A 12,264-nucleotide genomic window follows, 5' to 3' on the forward strand; every position below is an offset into this window, starting at 1 on the left:
ACCATCTCACAGACGTAACTTTATGTACAGCTACTTTCAGTACCATTGATACTCATTTAGACTCTTTATATAATATCCTATTAGAGCGATTAGAGCACACTGTAGGTATTACAGGTACTGCGCAGCAGTGGTTTGTATCATATCTATCTAATAGACTCCAATTTGTGCATGTAAATGGAGAGTCCTCTTCACACACTAAGGCCAATTATGGAGTTCCACAGGGTTCAGTGCTAGGACCAATTCTGTTTACAGATACCCAATAACACACACCAATGAGTTAAACTGCAGGAATGTCTTAAAGACATAAAGACCTGGATGACCGCTAACTTTCTGCTTCTTAATTCAGATCAAACTGAGGTTATTGTACTCGGCCCTGAAAATCTTAGAAATATGGTATCTAACCAGATTCTTACTCTTGATGGCAATACCTTGGCCTCCAGTAACACTGTGAGGAACCTCATTTTTGACCAGGATATGTCGTTCAATGCACATATTGAAATATGTAGGACTGCTTTCTCACTTTCCTCTGAAAGCTCCTCGAATATCCAGCCTGAAAATAGCTAAATGCCTTCATTAATTTTTACTTAATAACTCAGTGATTTAGTAAGTGTGACTTAAAAATGTATTCAAATGTTTTAGAGTTAAACAAAAGCTCATCAGCAACAACCAGTTCTTTTCAGTCACTGCATCTCTTCCTACTCCTCCTCAGCAACAGGACAGCTCCCTCTGGAGGACACTGAGAAAACTGCAGGTCAAACTGAGAGGTCTGATTAGTGTGTTTGTGGTAATAGAGATCAATAAAGCTGATTCTGAATCTGTACTAATAAAAGCTCCACCGAGCAATCAAACAGCTGAACCGTCACACAGGATGAATCTGCCTTTAATCTGACAAGCTCATGATCTCCGACATTTTATAGTGTAAGGTTCCGGCTTTGGTTTCCTGCACAATAAAAGCCTTGCAGCTTGTCTCTTCTGAGAGGCTTTTATTGTGAAACATCCACAGGAAGTGGGGTTTGAACTGCAGATCACAGATGAGCCAAAAACATGTGGATCAGTACTTCTGTTTGTGTACCTCAGTGTGTATTTGTACACAGTATGTCAGTTTACTTTCTCCACCTCTCCAGGTGTATCCAGGTGTTGCAATAGATGCCTCGCAGCTGCTTGTCTCTCCAAGTGCATTGTGGGTGACTGCATCTGTTTCTTTGTTGTAAAAACAACGGATCAGAGACTAAAACGTAAGCCCTGCACGCCAGCCTGCACCACACGCGGACAGGTGAGACAGACAGACGGATGGGCTTTCTCTCTCCTCTTCTCTCTTTCTCATCCCCTCCTTGTTCCTTTTCCTCCCTCCTCCTCCTCCTCTGTTGCTGCAGTGCCTCTCGCCTCCATCTGGTTGTCGTCATGGGAACGGTGCTGTCTCTGTCTCCGGGCTCACGGAAAGCCGCTCGGGGCCCGGAGGAGCTCGCGGTAAAGAAGCCACTGGAGGAGGAGGAGAAGGACGGAACAAGGAAGAAGAAGAGGCACCCGGTGCTCCTGCACGCGCTCAGCTGGAAGAAACGGCTCGTGGCCGCGCGAGCGAAGAGGAAGGGAGGGAAGAAAGTGAAGCCCGCAGTGTCCGAGCCCAGGCACGTGCAGCAGGAGCGCCGCGAGCCCAGAGTAGCGAAGCCCGGACACAAACACGGACCCATCCCGGTGCCCGTGCCCACGGTCCCAGACCAGAACCAGAGACAGGCCTGGCCCGAGCCGCTCGTGTCCCCACGGAGGGTGGTGGTTCAGGTGGGTGAGTCAGTGAGGGGTGCTCATGTGTGTTGGCAGAGGTCATCAGCTGGTTTTTAATCAGAGACACGTAGACAGACAGACAGTAAGTGCATGCGCTTGAAGGTCAGAACATTAGGAACAGTGAAGGCAGAAAAACGTGATGCTAAATAATAAAAATGGAGAAGCCGTGAAACCTAACAAAGGAATCAGGAATAATAGATGTAAAATAATTAATATAAATTCATTCATAAAATAAGATTTTGATAAAATGGGGGTGTAAGAAGAATTATTCTGAAATTAATAATAACTAGAAACTCTGTGGTGAATACAGTTTTATTGTTAAGGGTCTGAGGTGGTTCAAAGACAGTTTTCAGTCTAAAAAACCCGGAGGAAAAAAACTCCCATCTGATTATAAAGTTTAAAACATCAGAGGGCACCACACACATCCACCCAGAGGACAGGTTCCACCTACAGAACCTTCAACAGAACCTCAGGTTCTACAGAAACCCAAACACTTTGTTCTACTTCCTGTGTTACAACAAAAAGCTTCCTCTCCTCGCTCCTTGTTTCCTTGTCTTCTCTGCAGGCGTCCACAGGTGAGCTCCTACGCTGTCTCTCCGACTTCATGTGTCGCCGCTGTGTCAAACTGAAGGAGCTCTCATCCAATCAGATCGTTCTGTGGTTCAGAAACGTGGACCGAGCGTTGCTCGTTCAGGGTTGGCAGGTGAGAGCCCATCTGTGTGTCTGTGCTAGTCTCACCTGTCCAGAGCTGTTATCTGCATTCATTTACCTTAACCTCAGGGTTTAACATGTGTGCTTACATGAAAGGGGCAGGGCTTGTAACTCCTCTGGCCAGTCACGGTGTTTACAGTGGTGACAGCTGAGTGGCTTATTTCCAAAGGAAGACAAACTGTATATTAGAGAGATATGAAGGTTTCAGACATGCTACAGACTGAAAGTAACAGACTGCTCCACACAGAGCACTGTCGGTGGAAACGTGTGTGTGTGTCTGTGTTTGTGTGTGTGTGCACTTTAACTTCATGTTGTATGTTTTTATTTCATATCTACTGTGGTATTTAATAAACATGTCATGTTACTGTAGGTTGTTGCTGTGTTTACAAACTGCTGCTGAAAATTAACCTCAGCATCGATGTTTGGGCGTTGCATGTTAAAAATGATAAAACGTTACATTCAGGTCATGTTAGCACAGCTGAAAACTGGAGGAGCATGTTTGGTTTTGTTTGGCTTGGTTTGGTTCTGCTTGGTTTGGTTTGGTTCAGTTTGGCTTTGTTTGGTTTAGGTTGGTTTGGTTGGGTTAGGCTTGGTTTGATTGGCCTCCTCAGTTTCTGTGGGCTCGATTATTGTCTCAAGAGAACATCAGACTTCAGGGAGATCGATGGTTGGTGGCAGTTCTGAGACATGAGTCTCTGAAGCCTTGATCTCTTTCAAATCCCTTCTCCAGAAATTTGCAGTGGCAGTCAGAATGAAGGAAGACGGGTGGACGAATAACTACATGAACAAATCAGTCCTCCTCTTACTTCCAAGATAAGATAAGATAGAACTTTATTAATCCCTCGGGTGGGTTCCTCTGGGAAATTCGACTTTCCAGCATCAAGTCTGAACTGGGTTGTTTAATCTTCAGTTTGCAGCCGTCTGCTTTTAAGGGGTTAATGATGTAATTTTAATAAGGAGAGATCACTTGGATGAATTGAATGTAATTCACTGAGATAGAGAAATTATATTATTTTAAATGTATTCTGCCATTAGACTCTGATGACCCGTCATGTCAAAGTGGACTACCAGTGGTGATAGGATTTAGAACAGGACTCCTGGGAGTCTAGACACTGGTTTGGATGGGGCTCCAATTGAGGTGTCTATGAGGTGGAGATGGGATGGAGGTGGGATGTACAAATGAGAGTCTGAAAGGGAGAATGACTGAGAGTATAGATTGAATCTATGCAAATTGGGGGCTGATTGGCTCAAAGATGGCGGGCGATAAAATGATTGGACTAACCATGTCAGTACTGAGATTGACAGCATGGGAACTGATAATGATGCATAGAAAAGAAAAAGAGCCTAACACCCAGGAAAGCAGGTGTATGCTTATTGAACTTAGGCATAAGCTTCATAATGATGTCACTTGGATGTCTTCTGCTATTGGTCAGTCATCATCGGTGGAAGTGTTGTGACACTACGAACTATAATAATAATAATAATAATAATACATTTTATTTATAGGCGCCTTTCAGACCCTCAAGGTCACCTCACAGTAGCACGTAAACGTGAACTAATAGATAACAATGATATTAATCCAGAATAATTCACCTATTAGTTCAGCTGCTCTTTCTGTAGTACTAGTACTGTTGTCCCTTCATTGCCCTGTCATTGGCTGGCGTTGGCCAGGTGATAGAGCATGTTGTCTGCTAAATGGAAGGCTGATTGTTTGATTGAGATCAGTCCACATTTTGAAACGTGTCCTTGGGCATTGTACCGTCCTCAGAAAGACCACTATAGTGGGTCCGGGATGGGCGTGAGGTTCTGGGGGCGCTCCGTCTCTGGGCTGGGGCCTGGGCCGGGCCTCGGGGGCTTGGGTCCTGGTTGGTGTGTTGCTGGGGTTGTGGGCGGGTGGGTGCATGGGGGCCCAGCCCTGGAGCAGGGTGCCGCCGGTGCATCGAGCCACCTGGGGGGCTCTTCAACTGGTGGGGAAGATTGTCACATCTTGCAGGAGCTTTCCTCTCCTCAGGGGCTCTCTCTGCAGGAGGGGGAGATACAGGAGAGGTGGAAGAAGATCTCAGCCTGGGTGTTTATTGTCTTATGTAGTCTGGAAGAAGAGTGGATGGTGGGGTGGGTGCAGTTTTCTCTGTGGTGGGGTTGGGTGGACTGTCCCGGGCTCTGTGGGGCCGGGAGGCGCTGCTGCTCTGGGCCCCGGTCTGGATGGGCCTGGGCCCCCTTTCCCTGGTGGATCGCGGAGTATGGGGGTGCCTACAGGGGTCAGCAGGGGAGCTGGCCCCAGGGAGGGGTCACTTGCCCCTCCCTTCCTTCCCTCCCCATCTCCAGCTGCCTCCCTCTTCCCGCTCCACCACAACCACCCACACATGCAGGACCTTGGAGTAGGGGTATGTCACCAGGGTGCAGGGGAGGCTACCCCCCCCCCCCCCGTCCCCTTCTGGCTGCCTCTGCCTCAATTTTATCCCACAACTTAGACATTCACATTACTCACACTCTCATTACACATACATATAGGATCTTGGGGGTGGGCACGATACACGGAATCCAAAGTACCATCAGGGTGTACACCCCACCCCTGGCGTCGTTGCCCACCTCTCAATTTTGAATACACGTAGACATTGAGGGCTAGCAGGAGGGACCATGCGCTTACCTGCTGCTCTCTGGCAGGTAGCTCCATGCCCTCCTGGGTTTTAAATGCACCTTAGAACACACATGCATCAACACTACAATGAGCGGGTGGAGGGAGGTTTGGAGTCTTCTCTCACCCCCATTCTCTGCGACCTGCTGGAGCGGGGGGGCTAGGAGGAGGAGTTGGCTGTCCGACTGCGGTCTGGAGTGTGGGGCCTTCCTGCTGCTGAGGAGTCGGGGCGGTCTGCCTCCCCCCACCGCAGGGAAAAGGGTAACACCACCTGGGTCTGGGTGCAGTTCCCCCAGTTTGTAGAGTACGCTTGGGGAGTGTGATTGTGTGTACAGCGTCTCTTTATGTCTGTCTCCACGTTGTTTGAGTGTGGCGTAAGTGCATATGAGAGCATGAGGGTGGGAATGGATGTTTGTATATGTGTGTGCCTGTATTTCTGTGTCTATATGTCAGGTTGGGTGTCAGGCGCCACCTCTCTGGGGACATCTTAGGCCCTCCAAGGTTTGGAGGCCTATCTCCCCCTACCACCACTTCCCTGCCAGTGGCGGACTCCCTCAGACATCGGTGCGTTGGTGGTTCTTTGTGTCCGGGGATGGGCGTCCAGGTACACACCGGCTCACTCCTTGGCGGCTGCTTATTGGGGCCTGGGGCCTGGGGCTCGCTCGGGCCACTTCGGAGGTGGGGTGCCCCCGGCCTCTCGGCCTGGGGCTCGGTCACTCAGGCACGGCTGGCTGGCGGCGGAGCTCACGGGCGCGTCACTGCAACTCCCCCTGGCTTCTGCTCCGCGGCTGCTGAGTGAGCCCTCATCTGGGACTCTCCTCAGCTCTTTCTGGGACAGTGGCGCGGCTGCCCCTCTGTTGGTCTTCCTTGGTCTCTTGTGTTCTGGGGGCCTCTGGATGTCTGGAGTTTTGATCTCCTCCATACCTGCTTCATGCCCTGGAGGACGGGGCTGTGGCCCCCCCACACCCTCTAGCAGATCATTACATGAAGGAACCTTTAAAAAAAACAAAACAAAAACAAGCGCGTCCATGCTCACAGGTGTACACACGGGTGATCACACCCACAAACGACACCCTTTTTGGCTCCTACCTCAAAGCACACTGTGTTCTGTTGATCTTATGTGCTGCACAATAATGTTTAATATTTAGTATTTACTGTCATATTCCCATATATCATTGTGATGTTGTTTATTCTATTACTCTTGTTCTCTTCTGCTTGTGTTCTTTTTTCTTTCTCAGCAGGTGACCCAGGTGATCGATATATGCATTTTTTTTTCTTCTTTTTTTTTTCTGCTCATTCTGTTGGTTTTTGTCTTTTGCCCTTCTCCCCTGTCCCTCTTCTCAGCTGTTTCTCTTTCCCTCTTTCTTTCTCCCCTTCTTTCCCCCAGTCAAGTCTGTCCCGTATTCAATAAGTGAAAATAAAATGAACAATAAAAGGTGAATCAAATGGACCATTACGGCAAGGCTGGGATGGTCAATTTGGTAAAGTAAATCCGTTGGGCATCTTTCTTTGCCTTTAGACAAAAATTCTGATGGCAAAAGAGCCAAACGGGACAGGCAAAAAAAAAAAAAAAAGAAAAAAAAAAAAAGAAAGACCACTATAGTGAGTGTAAAACAGCTCTGTGTGAGTGTGGATGGACGTGTGGATGGATGAGTGGACAAATGTGTGGACAGATGTGTGGATGAATGAGTGGATAGATGTGTGGTTGGATGAGTGGACAGATGTGTGCATGGATGTGTGGATGAGTGGGTGGATGGACGTGTGGATGCATGTGTGGACGTATGGGTGGACAGATGGGAGGATGGATGGGTGGATGACTCTAAGACTGGTTGTAAAGTCCACTCTCGGTTGTCCCCCTGCAGGACCAGTGCTTCATCAGTCCGGCCAGCCTGGTGTTTGTGTACCTGCTGTGCAGGGACGTGGTGGATGAGGATACTGCTTCAGAGCACGAGCTCCACGCCACATTCCTCACCTGTCTCTATCTGGCCTACTCCTACTTGGGCAACGAGATCTCCTACCCCCTGAAGCCTTTCCTAGTGGAGTCCAGTCGTGATGCATTCTGGGATCGAGCGCTAGAGCTGATCGAGCGCCTTAGCGGCAACATGCTGCGAATCAACGCTGATCCACACTTCTTCACCGAGGTGTTTCAGGACCTGAAGAAGCAGGGCACATCAAGAGCGAGGGAAGCGGAGAAAGATGGGAAACAGCAGAAGGAGGAGTTGAAAGAGGGGCAGGAGGAAAAGATGGAGAAGAAGGAGGACGTCAAAGAGAAACCTGAGGAGCAGCAGCAGCAAGAGAAGGAGGGGCCGAATGAAGACGATGAAGAAGGCAAGCTGGATGATCTGGACCGCTAACAGAGAGAGGAGATCGGCAGTGTTTGTTACAGAGACTTGCCCAGCAACCATTGACCCGCCAGGGTCTGAATGTAAACCGCTGTTAGCGCGGCGACTGACAAGCGGCAGGCGCGATGCCAAAAGTTTTACAGACACTAGCTCACTTTAACTGCATGATGTCAATCAAGCTTGTAGACAAGTTACCATGGCAACCCTACCATCTCAAGCCTTATTTTGTTTAGTTGCACAATTTGGGGGTAGGGACAGAAAGCATCACACGTGACAGCAGCATGTCCAGGTCAACGCTGGTTTTGGTTCTGTTCTGAGGTTTCGTTTCTGAGTTGGTGGGGTTTTTTTGGGGGGTGGGTGGGTGTTTCTGGGTTCTGCCATTCTTTAAAAAACAAACCATGTATTGTTTTTTTTTAATGGGACTGACCTGAATGCTGCCCGTCTGAGGCGGTCCGCTGGTTAGAGTTGGGGTAACAGGTGACAACCCCTACAAACATGCAGGTTAGCATGTGGTGATGCATAATGATTAAATCTGGAGTTTTAATGTGTTAATGAAATAGTATCACTTAGTTTTATAAGGACAGAGGCAGTGATGCTGTACGCCCTGTACCTGCACAGGTGTGTGCACGAGTGAGTTCCAACCAGAAAGAAAACCATCTATTTTCTTTTGATAGAGTCAGAAAAGCTGGAGGGGGCAGACATAGAGCTTTAAAACGACTCATTTTTTATTATGTCTGACTCATCGTAGATGGAGTGCACAGGGAGATGTTTGTGGTTCATGAACTGCAGGTTTTTTTGTTTTTTTTTAAATCATTGGACGTTGATCAGCAGGACAATTGGTGATCGTCTCAGCTCTGAAACTGTCCTGTGCTGATCAGCAAGCTGCTTCAACTCGTTTCCTTCCTTTACTTTAGCTGGACTGAAGTTACTCACTGAGAGACAGGGATGCAGGAAAGGTTCCAGGTGTTTCACTTCATGTGGTTGTGCAGATGAAATCGTCTTTGAAAATAACTTGTTATTGTATTTATTCAGCTCATCAGAGCCCAAAGTGTATTTATTGATCAGAATCAATATTATTGAATGTTGAGTGGAAGATCTCCTCCTCCAGGAGGTTAGGGATGAAAATCTGACATTTTAACTTCCTGTAAACATAGTCCCATTAACAGAGCTGTGTAATGCAGATTTTCTCAGACAGGTCGTGTGACCTGGCAGTCAGCTGACGTGATTTTGATGTTTTCTGTCTCTGGTCTGAAAGTTGAATGTAAAAGCAGTCAGATCGACTGACCCTGCTGAACCATCATCATAAACAACAAAAGTCAGCTGTGTGTGTGTGACCTCTTATTTCCCTTTTCACCTGTGGTTTCATCTGCAGGCCACACTCTGTTCTACCTGCCTGTATCCATGGAATGAAAGATGAAGGTTTGAACCTGTCTGCTTGTGTTGTTTGGGTAACCCTCGGTCTTCAGACGGGACGAGAGTTCAGACCTGAGTCCCAGTTCATCCTGTTAGCCCTTTAAACTAGATCTTAAATGTGCCACTACGTGCACACTGCTAAATCTGAAGTGGCCAGAAGTTTGTGATGTGATGACAACTGCAGTCGTGGTTATTTCAGCCCCCTGACTGATGCCGAGACTGAGAGACAAGACCCTAAGTCAGGGGTGGGGAACTCGAGAGCTGGTGTCCTGCAGGTTTTAGATGTGTCCTTCTTCTTCTGAATCTGAATCTGTGTAGGGTTTATTGGCGGTTGGCAAACAGCAAGATGGTGCATTACCGCCACCAACTGGTGTGGAGTGTTAGATGTGCACTTGATCCAACACAGCTGATTTAAATGACTAAATGACCTCCTCAGCATGGCTGTATCCCAATTCAGGGTCTGCAGCCTTAAAGTACGCAGCCTCAACGCTCCTCAAGGGCCGCGTACTCAAAGACCGCTAAGGCTGGAAGTGTGAGGCTTGTGAAATGGGACGGTCTAGCCTCCGTCGCGCTGCCCAGCTTGCCTAGCAACCATGATAGCTGGAAACGTGTGGTTGACAGAAATGAAGAAGAACATATTTTGCTTGTTTGTTTTTTTTCCACACGAGCTTTGTGTGATTTAATAAGTATCTGAGGCTGAGACCACAGGACTAAAACATGATTGTTGGGCTTCATATCTGTACTGAACAGTCATATAAGATTAGTTAGTAAATAACAGTTAGCTAATGTTGTTCATGAGACTAAAGTCAGTGTAAATATGATATGGCCAATATAATAGTTATTATATTAATCATTATTAGTTATTACAGCAGTGAGTTTGAACTCTCAAATCAAATCACTTCTATTGTCACATCACATGTGCAGGTACACTGGGACAGCACATGTGAGTGAAATTCATGCGAGTGAACTCTGTGTCAAATACTGAGCTTCAGTAAAGATTCAAGTTGCAGTTATTTATATGTCCTATCACCTTAAATCTTCATTCAAAGACACTCAAGTATCTTTGACAGTGTATATATAGATGTATCATATATAAGAGACAAATATTGTTCGTTTAATTTGTTGGCATTACTAAATTTGTCTCAATGCTTACATATATGTGTAAAAAGAAAATGTACGAGCTGTGATAACTGTTTCTGATAGAATGAAGAGTAGACGGATATATGAAATATTCCTTTATTGGGTGAGAAAATCAGACCATGTCATAACTGCTTTAAGTCATACAGAATAGACATCAGAGCCTTAAACAGGCTGACTTCTGCTAAATGGGTCAAACTGGGCAGAAAGTCTACAAACTAGGGCTGCACGATTTTGCATAAAATGAGAATCATGATTTTTTGGCTTAGAATTGAGATCACGATTCTCTCACAATTTTCTTTTCCAGTATAAATATTTATTGCACATATTAACTGCACATCAACTTCGTAACAGTTGAGACTGAACATAAAAACAATAAATAAACATAAAAACAACAAATGTCTCACGTTTTGTTGTTGCTGCAAAATGTTGTACTGCTTGAAATTCCGTCTCCACCATTGCTCGACACTGCGTGTATAGAGCAGGTAGTGCAACAATAGAAAAAATAGTTGCGGGACGGCACTGTGTAGCGTTTGTCTAGGGTGTTGATCATTTTCCTGAATCCCTCGTTTTGCACAGTGTTGATGGGAGCCATATCTTTGGTCAGGTGATAAGTGATAGCCTCCGTAATTTCTTTGTGCCTGCGGGAGTTCGACGGGTATAGGGAAGCGCTGTATAAGGTTCCCGCTATTGATGTTTGGGTGGTTGACCGGGACGGATTTTCTCCTGTCACTTTCTCGTCATCCCTGACGTGCTCTCCGTTGTTTTTTCCCTGCTAATTTTAGCATCACACGGCACAGCTTCTGTATCACGTGGTATAAGGCTCCGCCCTTGTCATTTGTTGAGCAGGAAGAGTGAGCGCTTGTTTTCATGCAGAGTACGTCCCGGATCAAAATGCGGTACAATCGTCGTCGTTGTCTTTTTTTTTTTTTTTTTTTTTTTAAATCGTTGTCATTTGGAAATGAGATCGCACATAAGTATGAATCGAGATCGCGATTTTCTAACGATTAATCGTGCAGCCCTACTACAAACGCATAACATCCTTACAGAATATGATGTAACACTATAGATCAACTTAGCTCAGAATATATAAAGCATATAAACAATTACAGCAACATGATGCAACAAACACAGCAGCTACTGATCCAAAATACTCAAAGCTTCATAGAACTGAAACCAACATTTATTTTAGCTCCATTCTGCTGCTGATACAGACTTTAGGTTTCTGAACATTAAACTTGTTTCTGCCTTTCATGGTGTGTAACCTGAAGGCCCTGAGTACTTTCTCCCACACTGAAAACACTGGGATGATCACATTATTTGAACATTACCTAATAAGACTGATTCAGGACAGACAGTTATGTTAAACTTTCCTAGCAGTCCTTCACAAACAGGGAACAGTGTGGAGGCCTATCTCCCCTCACCACACTCCCTGCCGGTGACTGATGCCCTCAGGGGCCGGTGCATTGGTGGTTCTTGGTGTCCGGGGCTGGCCACTCAGGTATGTACCGGCTCACTCCCGGTGGCTACTTGGCGGGGCCTGGTGCCCGTTGCTCGGTCAGGCCTCTTCCGGGCAAAGGGGGGCCCTCGGGCCTCCGGCCTCTGGGTCTGCGACTCGGTTCACTCTGGCACAGCTGGCTGCCGGCAGAGCCAGCGGGCACGCCGGTGCAGCCCCCTCTAGCTTCTGCTCGGTGGCTACTGGGTGACCCCTCGTCTGGGGATCCTCAGCCCTTCCCATGAGGGTGGCACGGATGCCCCTCCGGTGGTCCTCCTTGGGCTCTCGCACTCTGGGGCCTCTGGATGTCTGGGGCCTGGATCTCCTCCATGCCTGCTTCATGCCCTGGGGGACGGGGCTATTGCTCTCTACATCCTCTAGCAGACCATTACATGGGGAAACCTTTTGAATACAAGCATGATCCACACAGGTATGCACACGGGTGTTCACTGTTCATAGACGTAAATTACACCTTTCTTGGCTGCTACTTCAAAGCACATTGTGCGCTGTCTGTCCTGCGTGCTGCACAACAACATTCAATATTTAGTATTTACTGCTGTTTACACTTAGCTAGATTAATGCGATGTTTTTTTTTGCTTGTTTTCTATTCTTTCTCTCTCAACAGGTGATCCAGGAGATTTTTTTTCCCTTTCTCGCTGTTCCTCTCCCCTTCTGTTTTTCTTTTCCTTCCTCTTTCTTTCTCCCTTTCCTATCCCTCACTCATGTCTGTCCCGTCTGTAACAAGTGAAAAT

At 47.0% G+C, this 12,264-nt stretch overlaps 1 protein-coding gene across 2 annotated transcripts; it reads left to right on the top strand.

Annotated features, from left to right (window-relative positions):
- Positions 1-1,035: 1,035 nt before the first annotated feature.
- On the top strand, positions 1,036-7,801 carry LOC113037425 (cyclin-dependent kinase 5 activator 1-like). 2 transcript variants are annotated; one of them, XM_026194468.1, is made up of 4 exons: positions 1,036-1,273; positions 1,374-1,776; positions 2,345-2,482; positions 6,988-7,801. In XM_026194468.1, the coding sequence occupies exons 2-4, from the start codon at positions 1,402-1,404 to the stop codon at positions 7,477-7,479; spliced, it is 1,005 nt and encodes a 334-aa protein (XP_026050253.1). In that variant the 5' UTR covers positions 1,036-1,273; positions 1,374-1,401; the 3' UTR covers positions 7,480-7,801. The 2 variants fall into 2 exon arrangements, with proteins under 2 accessions (XP_026050253.1, XP_026050254.1); XM_026194469.1 differs by having other exon boundaries at positions 1,036-1,235.
- The last annotated feature ends 4,463 nt before the right edge of the window (positions 7,802-12,264 follow it).

This window comes from Astatotilapia calliptera, chromosome 15, assembly GCF_900246225.1.
Source record: "Astatotilapia calliptera chromosome 15, fAstCal1.2, whole genome shotgun sequence".
Classification (NCBI taxonomy): domain Eukaryota; kingdom Metazoa; phylum Chordata; class Actinopteri; order Cichliformes; family Cichlidae; genus Astatotilapia; species Astatotilapia calliptera.